General features: G+C 39.8%; 1 protein-coding gene across 1 annotated transcript in view; it reads left to right on the top strand.

Annotated features, from left to right (window-relative positions):
* The window catches only part of LOC150079073 (retinoblastoma-like protein 1), a 753,431-nt gene that overhangs the window by 87,065 nt on the left and 648,315 nt on the right, over positions 1–18,051 (top strand). Inside the window, exon 2 of the mRNA XM_090383691.1 lies at positions 13,348–13,484. Within this exon, the coding sequence (XP_090239817.1) occupies positions 13,348–13,484 (137 nt within the window). The remainder of the gene's footprint in view (positions 1–13,347; positions 13,485–18,051) is intronic.

Here is an 18,051-nt window from a genome sequence, read left to right as displayed (position 1 = left end):
CAGTTTAAACGAACACGCTATTGAGTTTCTTAAGAACTCACTTTATTTGGACAGGTAGTCTGGATGCTTATTTTTTTTGTGTTTAGAATAACTGTATGTTTAATAATTTTTGCTACAATATTTATTATTATAATAAAAGTTTGATTTAAAACGTGAATTCAAATAATTACTTGTTTTTTCCTTACTTCGTTGCACGTAATTGTCATCAACATTTATTGCAAAAAATGTTTTTTTTTTTTTTTTTTTTTTTTGGAATACCGGTATGCCGATATTAAGATTTTGACTGGAATATTCAAGTTTAAAAACAACATACAGCAATGAGCCAAAACATTATGACCACCTACTAATATGATGTTGGTCCTTCACATGCAGCCGATACCGCTCATACCTGGCGAAGCATGGATGCTGCAAGATTTCTAAATGTGTCGTGTGGTATCTGGTTCCAGCATATAACCAGCAGATCCTCTAACTCCTGTAATGTCAGTGGTTGAGACGCTGCAGATCGGAGTTGCTGTTCCTACACAAACCACTGAGGCTCGATGGGATTAATGTCTGTGGAATTTGGAGACCAGGGCAATACCAGGAAGTCTTCTTCATATTCTGCGAACCAGTCTTGAACAATCTGGGCAGTGTGGCATGGCGCATTATCCTGCTGAAAGACAGCACCACCAGAGAGGAAGACCATTGCCACGAAAGAGTGCACCTGGTCAGAATGATGTTTAGGTAGGTGGTAGACGTCAGACTGCCCGACACATGAATGACTGGATCTAGGGTATTCCAGCAGAACATCGCCCAAAGCATGACACTGCCACCACCGGCTTGTTTTCGTCCCACGGTGCATCCAGGCACCATCACTTCCCCAAGAAAACTACACACACATACCCGGCTGTCCACATGGTGCAACAGGAAATGTGATTCATCGGACCAGATGACCTTTTTCCAATCACTCAAGGTCCAGTTTCGATGCTCGCATGTCCATTGTAGGCGCTGTCGCTTGTGAACCATGGTTAGCATGGCACTCGGATTGGCCTGCGGCTACACAGCCCCATTTTCAGCAAGGTTCGATGTACTGTGTGTTGTGACACATTACTCCTGTCACTAGCATTCCAATTACCGGCTAGTTGCCCTTCTGTTGCCACATACCATCCGAGAGAGAGCCTTTGCTCACCCCGAGCATCAACAAGCTGTCGTTTTCCCAACACCTTGCCTGCGTTTGTGGGTTTTTTTTCCCTCCTTGGACAACTTTCAGTAGGTACTAACCACGGTGACCATGAGCATCCTACCAACCGTGCGGTGTCGGATATGCTCTGACTCAGTTGTCTGGCCATCACAATTTGGCCTTTGTGAAACTCGCTTAAGTCTACTGCCTTTCCCATCTGAAGATCAAGAGTAACACTGATTAATGGAGCTCAGTATCAGGTGTTTTTTATACCGTGTCCCAACCCGTGCACACGCCGTAGTTCACCTGCAGTTGCTTCGATTTGCATAACGACTTGCTAGTTATAATGTTTTGGCTCATTGATGTATGTCAGTTACTTATAGTAATGATTCTTCACAGATTAAATCCCATCCATTTATTAAAAAGCAGTGTCTACTTGTTCCAGTGCCCAAGGCAGAAACGACCCTTGCAAATATGTGGCAGAGAACATTAACATTGATCAGTCAAATTTATTTGACCTTGATGTAGATCAAGATCAATAACCTGTATCTTGATGTAGATCAGTGGTCACAAAATAAAGTATAAATAAAGAATACAGGCAGATTTATTTAAAACAATATTTTTGAATGTGAGAAATCTTTAAAAATCATAATTTCAACCCTGATTTGTTACCTTTCCTTTTATATATACAGTGAAACTTCTCCTAACGGACACCTTGTTAACGGACACCTTGTTAACGGACATCTCTCTACAACGGACATTTTCAAATTCCCCAACTCACTTCTATTGGTTATGTAACGGACGTGGACAGGCAATCTGCACTTTCGTTTAGATTAGCACTTAATTTGATCTCCCCATAACGGACAGCGGGCGAGCTTACGGCCCTTTTTCTAGAAACTTTTCTTTCACGTATTGCCTCAATCGTGTGTTTATTTTCTATTTCCGATTCTCTGAATTTTATCAAGGTTTACGTCGCGATTCTAAACCCTTTTTCAAGAATTTTAAGGCACGTGTAAAACTTCTGATGAATTCGGTGTGTGTGGGGGGTGGGTGGAATATGGTCGGCCTTTCGTCTTTTCAGTTTCAGTTTTGTTCAGTGTCGTGTGAAGTGCACAATGTCTTCTCGTAAACATTTAACTTTAAAAGGTAAAGTCGAACTCATTAATGCGTATGATCGGCAAAAAAATAGTGTTCGCAATCTCGCTGCAAAATTCAAAATCGGGAAGACGCAGGTAAGTGACATCCTAAAGAAAAAAATGAACTGCTTAAACAATTTTGGCAACACGGAAATGATCAGGTTCAAAAATGATTCCCGAAAACTGTTGGACTTCAAATTGACAATGTTACGTATGAGTGGTTTTGTCGCGAACGTGCTAAAAAAAATTCCCATTAATGGGCCTATTATTAGGGAAAAGGCTTTGGAGGTTGCAAAATCTATGGGAGTAAATGAGTTCAAAGCTTCTGTGGGATGGCTAGACAAGTTCAAAACTCGGCATAAAATTTCTTAGAAAACCGTAAGTGGTGAAGGTGGATCTGTTGATACTGGGGTTGTAACAGAGTGGACCGTCAAACTGGAAGATTTGTCGTGATTTTGAAGCTAAGGATATTTACGACTGTGACGAAACAGGGTTGTTTTTTAAAGCTCTTCCTAAAAAACAGAGTCTAAAAAACGAAAAGTGCCAGGGCGGAAAAATTTCTAAGGAACGCTTGACTGTACTATTGTGTACAAATATGCTTGGAGACTTTGAACAACCTCTTGTTATAGGAAAACCACAAAATCCTCGTTGTTTCAAGGGGATAAAGTTGAATTTTTTGAATGTTGACTGGAAGTCTAATAAAAAAGTGTGGATGATACGAGATATCATGAGCGAATGGATAAGTCACTTTAACCAAAACATGATTCGTCAAAACAGAAAAATTATTCTTTTCATGGATAATGCTGCATCTCACCCGCACATTGAATTGTGCAACATTCAAATCGTTTTTCTGCCACCAGACACATCTGCAGAGTGTCAGCCCTTGGATCAAGGGATAATAAAAAAATTTAAACTTCACTACAGAAAACGTGTTTTAAGACATCTCATTGCAAACATGAACGATGTAATATGTGCGAGTGATCTTGCAAAGAAAATCAGCATCCTAGATGCGATTCAGTGGATTTCCTCTTCAGTAAATGCAATTAGAAAACAAACTGTTGTGAACTGTTTTGTAAAGTCTGGCTTCTCAAATGCAAAAATTGAAGTTGTGAACAGCAATGTGGAGCACCAAGAAGAACAAGAACTTCAGCATCTATTGATAACGTATGATACTTCAGCTACAAGTGATATAGACTCGAACCTGGCTACAAAGATATAGACTCGAACCTCACTACAGAAGATGGTGCTCTAGATATCAACGACAGTATCATCGATATTTTTCAAGAAGTTCCTCATGAAGATGAAGAAATGGAAGGAGGTCATTCTGCCGAAGAACATATTAACGACGAACCACTGATGAAAATAGAAGCGCTCATACAAATCAATCGTTTAAAAATGTTTTTCGCCGCTGAAGAAGATACTGAAGGAATTTCGATGGTTTCTTCACTCCAAACAAATGTTGAAAACAAAATTATCAGCCGGAAGAAGGTGCAGAAGAAAATAAGTGATTACTGTATGTATTTTTTTAAGATAAAGTCATAATATGCATAGCACAATTGTATGTATATTATTTACAAAAATATTGTTCAAAATCTGTATATATTTTAATTTAATTTTACATTAAACGTTTAACGATTTTTTTTTTTTCCCCCTCCCTCAGACTTCTTGTTAGCGGACACTTCTCTCTAACGGACACATTTTTTTTCCCCATGGCTGTCCGTTAAAGGGAAGTTTCACTGTATATTATTATTATTATTAGTCATATGGTGCACGGAAGCCTGAGATTTATGCTGCACCAGCCAAAAAAAAAAATTCCCCGACTCACCCTGAGAGAGAGAGAGAGAGAGAGAGAGAGAGAGAGAGAGAGAGAGAGAGGGGAATCGCCAAGAAAGTGAAGAATGATGATATCCAGCTCAGGAACGTGGGTTTGCCAAGCCCATACTCACCATATGTGAGCCCCTGGAGTATGTATATATATATATATATATATATATAAAAAGGCCCTTCTGAAGTTTCCTGGTTGATCTTTTGTGCCCAAATCAGGATAACTGGTTATTCTTATACATGTGTTATTATTTCTTCCTGATGGGGGGTGGGATTCCACCCCCGTTATGGGTTGTACTGACCAAGTGCACAGTGTGGTTTTTTTTATGCTTGGCTCTTATTAATGTTGGTTGAGGAACACTGTGACTATCCTACAGGTGTTCAGGGTTGCAAGTTTCTAGAGTTCCATGTAAGTGTTCTCTGAGAGACCTATTGATGATAGATTCTTATGTAGTGTCTTTGGCACCATACTGGTGATTGACATGATGATCGAGATGGTCATGATTTGTTGTGTGCTACCTATCTTTGATCTCCTATCTTAGGTCGGTGTACTTATCTTTTCCTCATGGGTTTTCTGGAGCTTGCCAGTTTTGGGCACTGCTGTGTTCAATAGATAGGTGACCTTTCCTTCTTGTTGACAAAGGTTATGTCTGGTCTGTTGTGTCGGGTTGTCATGCCCGTTATTATTGCGCAGTTCCAGTATGGTTTGTGGGTTGGGGTTCTAGTATGGCCTGAGGTTTCTACTTGTAATAAGGTACATTTTCTTTGATCAACTGGGATTTATTCGCTAGCTTTAGATGATTATCCTGGCTACCTGGTCTTGTCGCTGAGTGTACTCCATCTGGGTGATCATCCTGCAGTGATGTGTTGGATCATTTCTGAGGCCAAGTGGCATTGTCGATGTGTCATCTGTCGCTCCAGGTTCCTTGGCAACGTGTTTTCTATAGTTTCTGGTGTTGATTACCTACCCTTGAATGGCAAGCATAAATCCTGCAGACTTGGGGATGAGCATCCCGCTCGTGAGGCATGTATTGGAGGGGTCATGAAGGGGTCTTCTCACTTAGGCTGTTGGGTATGCCTCTTCTCTATCCTCCTTATGGGTTGGTAGAATAGCACTGGGTTTTTCTGGAAGTAATCCTTAAGGTTCTTTGTCACTTTCTTTTGTTGCTTAAGCTTAATGTCTATCAAGTCTCTTCCTTATTTTCTGGCTCTGTGCAGTCTCTCTCTGGCTCACTTCTGATGGTGTTAGAATCTCTTGATTATCATTGTCCTTGTCTTCCTTAGCCGACCGGGCTAGCCGAGTGGGTAAAGTACCTGCCCGGCAACCCAAAGGTCGCGGGTTCGATTCCCGCCTCGGGCTTGGATCAAAGTACTGCAAAAACCTTGGGAGGTGCAATATGGCCACAGAAGCCGATGCGCCAACAACTACCAAATCAATCAATCAAAACCTTGTCTTCCTGGTGATCTCCATCCCAATGTTAGTGCATTCTCTGATATCAAAGGAATATGCTAGCACTTGGACTGCATAGGTATTTATGGCTTTTACTCCGTTCCCTCCATTCACCTTTGTTTCAGCATGTTTCTGAGTCTCTGATGGTATTTAGTCAGGCAGGCCTTTATCTCCTTGTACTCATTTTGCTGAGCCTGCAAAATTCCCAGGTATTTACAGGTTTCTCCCCCCTGTCAAGGCTTTGATCTCTTTACCAGTCTGCATCTGGTAGTTTTGTCAACTTATTTCGCATGATGCCATTTCTGGGTCTTTAATTTATCTAGACCAGTGGTTCTCAACTTTTTTTTCCTCGTGGCCCACTTCTGAGTTTCATTCACCTCTGTGGCCCCCACCCCTCATATTGTTTAATTATAAAAATGTAATCATCATCATCATCATCATCAGCCATTTTCAATCCACTGCAGGATGAAGGCCTCTCCAGCAACTTTCCAGTTCCTTCTGTTTTGAGCACTGGCTATCCATTTACTACTCAAAAACTCATGAATTTCATCTATCCATCTCCGCCTTTGTCTTCCAGGTTTTCTTCTAGCTCCTCTTGGGTACCATTCTGTTATTTTCTTAGTCCATCTGTCATCATGTCTTCGAGCTATGTGTCCTGCCCAAGACCATTTTAGTTCTTTAGTTTTGATAAGAATGTCCTTTACTTGAGTTTGCTGCCTAATCCATGTGTTTCTCTTCTTATCTAACAGTCTGATTCCCAATATAATTCGCTCCATTCTTCGCTGTGTAGAAACTCCTTTTAAAATCGAGAAACTCCTTTCTCGATTTTAAATTTGCTACTGTCTTTGTCTAGTCTAATAACGGATGTAGCATTCTCATATATTTTCTTCAAAATCATAATATATGGAGTATCTATGCCTTGTCTTTCCAGTGCCTGAAACATTGCCTTATGCTGTATGGAGTCAAACGCCTTTTCATAATCCACAAATGCCAGGCATAATGGTGTTTTATATTCATTTGCTTTCTCCATTAACTGTGATAGTACGTGAAGGTGATCCATAGTTGAGAATTCTGTCCTAAAGCCAGCTTGCTCTTTCGGTTGATTCTCATCAAGTATTCTTTCTAATCTGTTAGTAATGACCCTTGTGAACAACTTGTAGATATGGGATAACAAGCTAATTGGTCTATAATTTCCAATTTCTGATTTATCTCCTTTCTTATGTAGCAAAACTATGATTGCATTATTCCACTGCTTAGGCATCACACCTTTTCTAATGCACTTTGTGAAGATCCTTGCCAGTTTTTGTGTTATGTCTCTTCCTCCCAATTTTAACAACTCTACAGTAACTTCATCTTCCCCCCGGGGCTTTCCGATTCTTCATTTTCTTCAATGCATGTTCTACCTCATCAGGAAGAATATCGGGTATGTCGTATGTGTTGCTACTTTGCAATCCATCTTCCCCACTGCTGGTATCATTCCCTCGCTCCTTGTATAATTCTCTATAGTAGTCTTCTGCTATTTGAATTATGCCTTTTCTGCTGTTTATAAGTACACCATCGCTATTCTTCAGTTTCAGTATCATTTGTCTTTCTTTATTACTGCTCATGGCTGCTGATTTAAATCCTTTGTTTTCCCTTAATGCTTGTTCTACTTTTCTTGTGTTAAATCTTCTTATGTCCTCTCTGAGTCTCTTTCTAATGGCTTTGCATAACTCAGTATACTCAATTTTCTCCCTGTCAGTGTTTTTCTTGCTCTTCATTTGTCGTCTTTGGTTCATCATGACAAGTGTTTCTTGACTAATTTTTTCTTCTTGGATTTCTGTTTCCCTATAGGTTTCTTGGGCTTTATCACTTTCAGAAAGTTGTAATATTCCTCGTTGATATCTTGGTCCTGAGCAGTCTGCAGAAGCTCAAGCTTGTTCTTAAGTTCCTGTACATACTGCTTTTTCTCCTCCTCTGTTATTTCAAAGACCTTTGTATTATTTACTCGAGTCAGTTTTTTCCTTTCCTTTCCTACATCTATATCAAGTGTACATCTTACCATTCTGTGATCACTTCCAACATTTACCTTATTCAGGACGGTAACATCATTCACAATATATCTTCTGTTAGTGAGGATGAAGTCGATTTCATTAGTTGTTAATCCATTTGGACTCTTCCATGTCCACTTTCTGTTCACCCTTTTCTTGAAAAAAGTGTTCATTACTGACAGTCCTTGAGATTCTGCAAATTCCACAAGTCTTTCACCTCTTTTATTTCTTTCACCAATTCCAAAATTTCCTATAGTTCCTCTTTCTGCGCTGTTTTGCCTTTTTCCAACCTTAGCATTGAAGTCCCCCATAATAATAGTGTAGTGGGTTTTCTGCTCATCTAGAAGACTCAATTTCAGTGTACATTTCTTCAACCTCTTCATCATCATGGCTCGATGTTGGTGCCTAAATCATTATAATCTTTAGCTTGTATCTCTTAGAAATCTTGAATATTAGTCTTGACACCCTTGGTGATGTACTTTTGAATTCCAAAATGTTGTTTTTAAAATCTTTATGGACCAGAAACCCAACTCCACCTTCACTCCTTTCACTGTTTCCATTGGTGTACAGCAGATTTCCACTTGATAAACTTATAAGTGATTCATTTCTTCTTCTTGTTTCAGCCAAACCGATGATATTCCAATTCACATTTTCTAATTCCTTTTCCAGCTCTAATATCCTGTCTTCACCGATGAGTGATCGTACGTTATAACAGGCCAAGTTCAATTTCCGTGCATGGCAGCCTGGTTGTACCCAGAGATTCTTAGCACCCTCTGCTTCCACTCTGATCCTCTCGCTGCCGTAAGAGGGAGAGTGAAAGCTGCTGGTGACTGAGGGCCATTTGTATTGTTGTGCTCTCATTGCTGGAGGGTTTGGTCTTTTCCTCTTCACGCTGACCAGCCGTCTTGAAGAGAACCACTCTACATGTTCGTTGCCACCTAAATGACGTAACAGGGCTTACCATCGAGAAGGTGTGCATGAGTGGATTTTAGGGAGGCAGGCCAACCGGACTTCTCCTAAATCTTCTGTAATAGAGAGAGATATTGGATCCATCAGTGTTTTAGGCTGAGTGTCTGATAACACACAGGATACCTGTTCCCCTATGTAATATTTATAATAAATATGTACTTTCTCAACTGCACTTTTTATTTATAACATTAGCATTAACATTAGTAGAGGCATTTGATGCAAGAAAGCAAGCATATGCAGCATCAGCCAAAAAAAAAAGAAAAAAAAAAAAACCCACTTCCACTTCACCCCTCTGTTCGTTCAAAATACCTGTCCAGCTGAGCCTTAAACTTATTTAGGCTATCAACCTCCACCACAAGGGATGGAAGTCTGTTCCACCAACCAACCACCCGCTGGCTAAAGGCAAATTTCCGCACATCTATCCTACATCTGTCTTTCCTCAATTTGAATTTATGCCCTCTCAGATGATTTTTCTGAGCTAGAGGAAGAATCCCATCAGCATTGAGCATGCTTAAACCATTCAAGGCTTTATACACCTCTATCAGATCACCTCGCTGGTGCCTAGTCTCCAGACACTGTAATTTGCAAAACTTAAGCCTTTCTTCGTAAGAGCACCCCTTTGTTCCATTCACTAATCTTGTTGCCCTTCTCTGTACTCGTTCCAGCAGCTCTACATCCTTCTTGAAATGAGGCCTCCAGACCTGTATACAGTACTCTAGGTGTGGCCTGACCATTGCCTTATACAATGGAATAATCACCTCCTTATCCCTGCTGGAAAAATTCCTGTATATCATTGACAATACTCCATGAGCTACTCTTGCAGCCCGTCTGCACTGCTCAGAGAACTTTATATCTGCCTGCACAACCACCCCCAAGTCCCTTTCATTCTCTACCACTGTCAGTGTAGTACCACAGAGTTGATACGTTGCTCTGGGGTTGCTGTTTCCCATGTGTAGTACTTTACATTTGTCAATGTTAAACTTCATTTGCCACCTCTCAGCCCATCTGCTCAACCTTTCCAGATCCTGTTGCAGTAGCATAGTGTCAGTAGTGTCCTTGACAACCCTGCCAACCTTTGTATCGTCTGCAAACTTGGACATTAAGCTTGATATACCATCATCAATATCATTTATAAATACAGAAAACAATAATGGACCCAACACTGAGCCCTGAGGGACTCCACTAATAACATTAGTCCACGATGAGCAGTGTCCATTGATTACCACTCTCTGTCTTCTCCCCCTCAACCACCCCTTTATCCATAGCAGCAATTTGCCTGCAATGTCACACTGCTCCAATTTGTGTAGTAGTCTTCCATGTGCAACAGTATCAAAAGCCTTTCTAAGATCCAAGTATATAATATCAAAGTTATTCCCTGCATCCAGTTCTTTTGTGACTGCATCATAGTATCCAATCAAGTTGGTCAGGCAAGACTTCCCCTTAACAAAACCATGCTGTGTCTGAGCTATAACTGAAGTCTTGTCTAAATGATCCTGCAGTGCTTCTTTAACCAGTGCCTCCATTAATTTTCCTGGAACAGAAGTTAAGCTCACAGGTCTATAATTACTTGTCAACCTTTGATCCTCCTTTGTGAATTGGGGTCACATTTGCACATTTCCAGTCTATGGGTACCTCCCCTGAGTCCAAGGAAGCTCTCATAATTATGGTTAAGGGTTTGCTTACTTCCTTTGCTGCCTCCTTTAATATAACTGGATAGATCCCATCCACCCCGGGTGCCTTTCTTGTGTTTATCTTCAACAGTTTCTCCTCCACTTTACTCCCAGTTATTTCAAGATTCTGTAGCTTACTGCTAGAGTTGAATACACCTCTGGCATTCCCCTTCCTGAATAACTCCTCATGTGTGAATGTCGATGCAAAATATTCATTTAGTTTGTTTAGCTACCTGAGCAGGATCATCAACAGTTGACCCATCAATATCAACTGGACCAATCTGATTCATCCCCTTCCTTCTAGAGTTTACATAAGTAAAGAACTCTTTGCTGTTTTTCTTTGCATCCCTTGCCAAGGATTTCTCTTAATCTGCCTTTGCCTGCCTAACCTCCTTTGTAACTTGGTTGCATATCAACTTGTATCTATCATAGGCTTCTGTGTCGTGTTAATTTGTAAGTATCCCATGCATTTTTCTTCTCTGCCATATGCCTCATTAGTTCATCTGATATCCATTTTGGCCTAAACCTTGAACAATATTTCTTAGTTGGTATGTAAAGGCTAGTAGCTTCCAAGATAAGTTCTTTGAATGCTTCCCATTTTGAATTTGCTGTTGGTAACATCATCAGTTGGTCCCACTGTATAGAATTTAAATACTGTCTCAGTCCATCGTAGTCGCCTTTACGGAAGCAATAACCCTTCCCTTTACCCCTAATGGTAGTTACCTCTTTGAGTAAATCCCACTTCAGCACACTGTGATCACTGCCACCTAGTGGTTCATTTATCTGCAGATTCTTAATGCATGAAGAATCACTGCTGATAATCAAATCAAGAGTATTACTCCCTCTAGTTGCCTCCCGAACATGCTGATGTAGAAAACAATCATCCAATAAATCCACAAAAGCCCTGCTAGTGTGTGAGTAACCAGCCCCCAAATTCCAGTCAATATCTGGGAAATTAAAATCTCCCATTATAAGACTCTCTGATTTACTGGCCCACTCTATTTCCCTGTACAGTTCCTTATTATCCTCATCAGAGTCATTAGGCCTATAGCACACTCCTACTCTCAATTTTGATCTCCCAATGCTTATGTCACACCAAACTGACTCAACATGCACTGTCCAGTGATGTCGACTGGCTTCACTTCCTTTGGTTTTTATGTGTTTCTTAACTAATAGCATAACCCGCCCCTTCTTATCCTGTCTATCCTTTCTATACACATTGTATTCCCCAAATTCCAGTTCCGCATTACTTATATCTGTGTGACACCACGTCTCTGATATCCCAACAATATCTGCCTTTGATGTTTTGAGCAATACCTCAAATTCATCAAATTTATTTACTAAACTCCTAGCATTGGTGTACACACAAGTATACCTGCACCTGTTTCTATTCTTAGCTATCCTTACACAACCCATGTGTTTACTTGTACCGCAATGGCTCCCAGCTGTCTCTGAAATACCATGCATCATGTTTTTCAGGCTTCTGCTCATTCTAATAGAAGCAGTGCAAGAATCTCTTTCACCTCTGCCAGTGGCTACTGTCAGTTTATTGGTCTTTGTCTCCCCCCAAGCTAGCAGTTTTCCGACCCACCTAACACTGCCTCGATAGCATCAGCAAATATTCTTGCACCCTTTCTATTTAAGTGTATCCCATCCCTGTAGAAGCAATCTCTCCTGTTAACAAGTACAGTCCAGGCTGAAAAAAATTCTACCCCTTGAGCTTTGCACAATCTTTCCAGGGCCGAATTGATCGACAAGGCTCTCATCATATACTCCCTCCTATCGTGTCTGGGCAGAATTGCAGACACTTTCAAATTCAACCCTAATTCTCGGCTGTTGTTCAGCAGTGACCTGTACTTGTTAAGTAATTCTGCCGGTCTCCTACTCTTAATATTATTAGTGCCAACGTGTACAACTATATTACCTTTTGTGCCCTTAAAAGATGATATTCGCTCTACAACGTCATCAACCTTTGCCCCTGGCAGACGTACCCTGGTCCTGTTCCACCTATCTTTTTTGCAAAGCATGTTCCCCGTTTCCCTGACAATAGAGTCACCAACAACTACTAGTTCCTTCGGGACCAGCGCATTCTGCCTTGGGGGTTGCCTCTGTGTCATGTGACGCCCAAGTGCAAGCTCTGGCGTTGATGTGGGCAGCTGAGAGCTTGATGGGCCCCTCAATTTAGTTTCTTCGAGGGCATCCACCCTGTTTATAATATAAGGAATATTAATAATAAAAAGGGGTTTGTTATTATATGTACTGACCATTTCGTATTTTTATTTCTTTTTATATTAGTAATTTTATTTTAGAAGTGAAGTTTTCGTGGCCCACTTTACAGTTTCCATGGCTCCCAATTTTATGATTTTTACCTGTGGCCCCTCAGAAATATGGCATGGCCCCTATTGAGAACCACTGTTGTGGAAGATGAATTTTCGATACCACTGAAGAAACCCAAACTGCTTTTAACTATAAGGAACACTACATTAAGAAACATGATGTAAACAAATTTACATTTAAATTAACCAAGAATCTGCCTACTTAAGAGTTACAGTAATTGTTTATTGGCTGTTTTTAACTTTTCATTTTTACAATTCTGCTGCCTATTCTATACCATAAATAAATTCTCAAATACTGTAATTAGCAAATACTTGTTTCTGTTAAATTGAAATGCTGCTTGGTGTTTTTTTGTTTTTTGCATTAACCATTACAACTTTTTGCAGACGTGACTTTATTTTTTTATTCTTCATAAAGTCATTTTATACGTAGCCAGACTTGCATTTGTTGTACTGAATTTTCGTAATTAATTAAAGTGGTAACAAGGGTAGTTTGCCTGGGACTTGGAAATATTTTTGTTTTTAGTGAAATTTCTGTTAAAATGGTATATGTTGTAACACACCGTTACTGTATTATCATTATATTAATATGTGTATATGGCTGCTTCTGGCTCTTCATTTTAATAATTGATGTCTTGGAGCATAATTGATTTTCAGAATCACAAGACTGATTGGAATGCATCTGGTTTAACATGCTTGTGCTGTTTTTTTATTTTAATGATTTTCACAGTTTAGTTATTAACCAAGTATTAAGAAAAATATTCATTTTTGTTTAGGGTGACAGCCTCCAGTGGGTTGCCTGTGCTTTATATGTTGCCTGTCGCAGTGGGGCAGTTCCCACTGTTGGAAAAGGTTCGTATGTCGAAGGCAACTGTGTCTCATTAACACGTCTTTTACGGTCCTGCAAACTGAGGTAAGTAGCAAAAAGAGAAAATAAAGTAAAATATTTGTTCATATATGTATATAAACAAATAATTTTGTTTTATACTTTGTATTATTCCAAATAGTAAATAATTTCATTGTAACTGTTTTATGTGCATGACATCCTGATTTTGGATTCCTGGATTCCTGAGAAATAGTGACTCTAATGAGTACAATGAACGGTTGTACAGAGACATAGAATGGGCCAGTAAATCAGATTGTGTTATAATGGCAGATTTTAACTTCCCAGATATTGACTGGAATTTATGGGTTGATCACTCGCAAACTAGCAAGACTTTTGTGGATTTATTGGATGATTGTTTTCTGCAGCAGCATGTTTGAAAGGCAACCAGAGAGAGTAATACTCTTGATCAGCAGTGATTATTTGTGCATTAACAATTTGCAGATAAAGGATACACTAACTGGCAGTGAATCCAGTGTACTGATGTGGGATTTACTTAAAGATATAATTACCATCAGGGGTAAAGGGAAGGGTTTTTGTTTTCTCATTGATCTCAGACAGTATTTTAAATTTTGTACAGTGGGACCAAATTTGATTGGATACTATGATGTGGTTACAAAGGAACTAGATAAAAAAAATAATTTTTATATCATATACTTGGATTTCAGTAAAGATTTTGATACTGTTGCAAATGGAAGACTGCTATAAAAATTTGAACAGTATGGCCTTAAGTACTAAGCAAGTAGATCTAATGGATAAAGAGATGGTTGAGTGGGAGAAGATAGAGAGCAGTAATCAATGGACACTGCTGTTTGTGGACTAATGTTATGAGTGGAGTGACCAGGGTTCAGTGTTGGCCTATTGTTGTTTTCTGTATTTATCAATGATATTGATGAAGGTATATCAGGCTAATATTTAAGTTTGCAGACGATACAAAGGTTGGGAGAGTTGTTAATGACAGTAATGATAGTACACTGCTGCAACAGGATCTGGAAAAGTTGAGCAGATAGGCTGAGAGGTGGCAACCGAAGTTTAACATTGACATATGTAAAGTACTACCCATATGCAGTACTTTACATATGTTTAACGAAGTTTAACATATGTAAAGTACTGCATATGGGTAGCAGTAACCACAGAGAAGCGTATCAACTGTGTGGTACTACTTATGGTGCTAGAATATTAAAGAGATCTGGGAATAATTGTGCAGTGCTGATGGGCTACCAGAGCAGCTCATGGGGCTTGTCAATGATACGCAGGACTTTTACTAGCAGGGATGAGAAGGTGATTATCTCTTTTGTTTAAGGCAGTGGTCAGGCCATACCTTGAGTAGCGCATATAGGTCTGGATGACTCATTTTAGGAAAGATGTAGAGATTCTCGAACGAATACAGCGTAAGGCAACAAGATTTGTGAGGGGAACAAAATGTGCTCTTACCAAGAAATGTTTAAGTTCTAGAAATTGAAGCATCTGGAGACTAGTCACTTGTGAGGTGATCTGATTGATGTGTATAAGGCCTTGAAGGGTTTGAGCAAACTCAGTGCTGATGGGATTCTTCCTGTTGCTCACTCTTATACTCTTGAGGAGGCATAAATTTAAATTTGGAAAGAGTTGTGGAATAGATATGCAGAACTTTGCCTTTAGCTTGCGGGATGTTAGAGGTTGGAACAAACCTCGTTTGTTGTGGATGTTGATAGCTTAAATAAATTCAAGGAAGAAGTAGACAAACATTTTTGGAGCAAATGGATGGGTGAATTTGGAAGGTTTTTTCTTCCTTGCTTTTTTTTTTTTTTTTTGCTGATGCCATATAATCTTGATTTCTTGCATCATTCATTATGCTAATCAGGTAGTATCAATAAAAAAGCAGGTATCAATAAAATTTTGTTGTGAAATATAATAGTAGGCAGTCCTGGTGTGTTTTGATTTTGGAGTTAGGAATTCCGAGGCAGCCCCACTCCAAAAATGGCTAAAATTTTACCATTAATTTTTTTTTTTTTTTTTTTTTACAAAGTCTTAACTTAGTTTTAGTTTAGTTTCTTACACTTAGTTTTATTATTTTTTTTCTCTCTTTAAGATCTCAAAAAACCAATAATTTTATCATTTTGGCAGATTGCTCTGCACTCCCACTTCTTTTGTTGTAGTGTGTTTAATAGTCACCTTTTCCTTTATTTGATACCTCAATAATATTGCATTTACACAAGAGCATTAGCATTAGAAAAGGCACATGATGAAAAAGAGCAAGCTTATATAGCATCAGCCAAAAAAAAAAAAAAAAAAATCTAATTTCACCCATCCACTTGCTCCAAATGTTTGTCTAGTTTTACCTTGAATCTATTTAAGCTATCAACTTCTACAACGACAGATGGAAGTTTGTTCCAGTAATCAACCACCCGCTGGCTAAAGGCAAACTTCTGCACATCTATCTTACAACTGTCTTTCCTCAATTTGAATTTATGCCCTCTCAGGTGATTATTCGGAGCAGAGGAAGGATCCCATCGGCATTGAGCATGCTCAAACCATTCAAAGCATTATACACTTCAATCAGATCACCTCGCCTCGCAGGTGCCTTGTCTCCAGATACTGTAATTCGCAAAACTTCATTAGCATTAGTAGAGGCATATGATGCAAAAAAGCAAGCTTATGCAGCATCAGCCAAAAAAAAAAAAAAAAAAAAAAAAACCTTCCACTTTACCCCTCCGTTCGTTCGAAATACCTGTCCAGCTGAGCCTTAAATTTATTTAGGCTGTCAACTTCCACAACAAGGGATGCAAGTCTGTTCCAACTACCCGCTGGCTAAAGGCAAAATTCTGCACATCTATCCTACATCTGCCTTTCCTCAGTCTGAGTTTATGCCCTCTCAGGTGATTATTCTGAGCAAGAGGATGAATCCCATCGGCATTGAGCATGCTCAAACCATTGAAAGCTTTATTCACCTCTATCAGATCACCTCTCCGGTGCCTAGTCACCAGACACTGTAATCTGCAAAACTTAAGTCTCTCTTCGTAAGAGCAACCCTTTGTTCTATTTACTAATCCTGTTGCCCTTCTCTGTACTCGTTCCAGCAGCTCTACATCCTTCTTGAAATGAGGCCTCCAGACCTGTATACAGTACTCAAGGTGTGGTCTGACCATTGCCTTATACAAGGGAATAATCACCTCCTTATCCCTGCTAGAAATATTCCTGTATATCATTGACAAGACACCATGAGCTACTCTTGCAGCCCTTCTGCACTGCTCAGAGAACTTCATATCTGCCTGCACAATTACCCCCAAGTCCTTTTCATTCTCTACCACTGTCAGTGTAGTACCACGGAGTTTATATATATATGGCGCCTCCGTAGCCAGGTGGGAAGGAGCAGCAGTGCGTAGCACACGCTTCTTGATTAGACCGGGGTTCGAGCCCGTCACCACCAAATACAGAGGATGCGGAAAGGTCAGGGAATGATCACCGCATATTCCCGGAGCAATATGGCCTTAGTTGCCAATGCTCCTAAAAAAAACCAAATAACAAATAACAGAGTTTATACGTTGCTCTGGGGTTGCTGTTTCCCATATGTAGTACTTTACATTTGTCAATGTTAAACTTCATTTGCCACCTCTCAGCCCATCTGCTCAACCTTTTCAGATCCTGTTCCAGCAGCATAGCATCAGTAGTGTCCTTAACAACCCTGCCAACCTTTGTATCATCTGCAAACTTGGACATTAAGCTTGATATACCATCATCAATATTATTTATAAATACAGACAACAATAATGGACCTAACACTGAACCCCGAGGGACTCCACTAATAACATTAGTCCACGATGAGCAGTGTCGATTGATTACCACTCTGTCTTCTTCCCCTCAACCATCCCTTTACCATAGCAGCAATTTGCCACCAATGCCACACTGCTCCAATTTGTGCAGCAGTCTTCCATGTGCAACACTATCAAAATCCTTTCTAAGATCCAAATATATGATATCAAAGTTATTCCCTGCATCCAGTTCTTTTGTGACTGCATCATAGTATCCAATCAAATTGGTCAGGCAAGTCTTTCCCTTAACAAAACCATGCTGTGTCTGAGCTCTAACTGAAGTCTTGTCTAGATGATCCTGCAGTGCTTCTTTAACCAGTGCCTCCATTAATTTTCCTGTTAAAGTTGAACTCACAGGTCTATAATTACTTGTGTCAGCCTTTGATCCTCCTTTGTGAATTGGGGTCACATTTGTAAATCTCCAGTCTATGGGTACCTCCCCTGAGTCCAAAGAAGCTCTCATAATTATGCCTAAGGGTTTGCTTACTTCCTTTGCTGCCTCCTTTAATGTAACTGGATAGATCCCATCCACCTGAGGTGCCTTTTTTATGTTTATCCTCAACAATTTCTCCTCCACTTTCCTCTCAGTTATTACAAAATCATCTAGCTCACTGCCAGAGTTTACTTCACCTCTGGCATTCCCCTTCCTGAATAAATCCTCATGTGTGAATGTAGATGCAAAATACTCGTTTAGTTTGTTAGCCACCTGAGCAGGATCCTCAACTGTTGAACCATCAATATCCAGTGGACCAATCTGATTCATCCCTTTCCTTCTAGAGTTTACATAGATAAAGAACTCTTTTCTG

Source organism: Mastigoproctus giganteus, chromosome 10 (assembly GCF_048544385.1).
Source record: "Mastigoproctus giganteus isolate SK-2022 chromosome 10, ASM4854438v1, whole genome shotgun sequence".
NCBI lineage: Eukaryota > Metazoa > Arthropoda > Arachnida > Uropygi > Thelyphonidae > Mastigoproctus > Mastigoproctus giganteus.
This window is presented reverse-complemented; position numbering and strand designations above follow the sequence as displayed.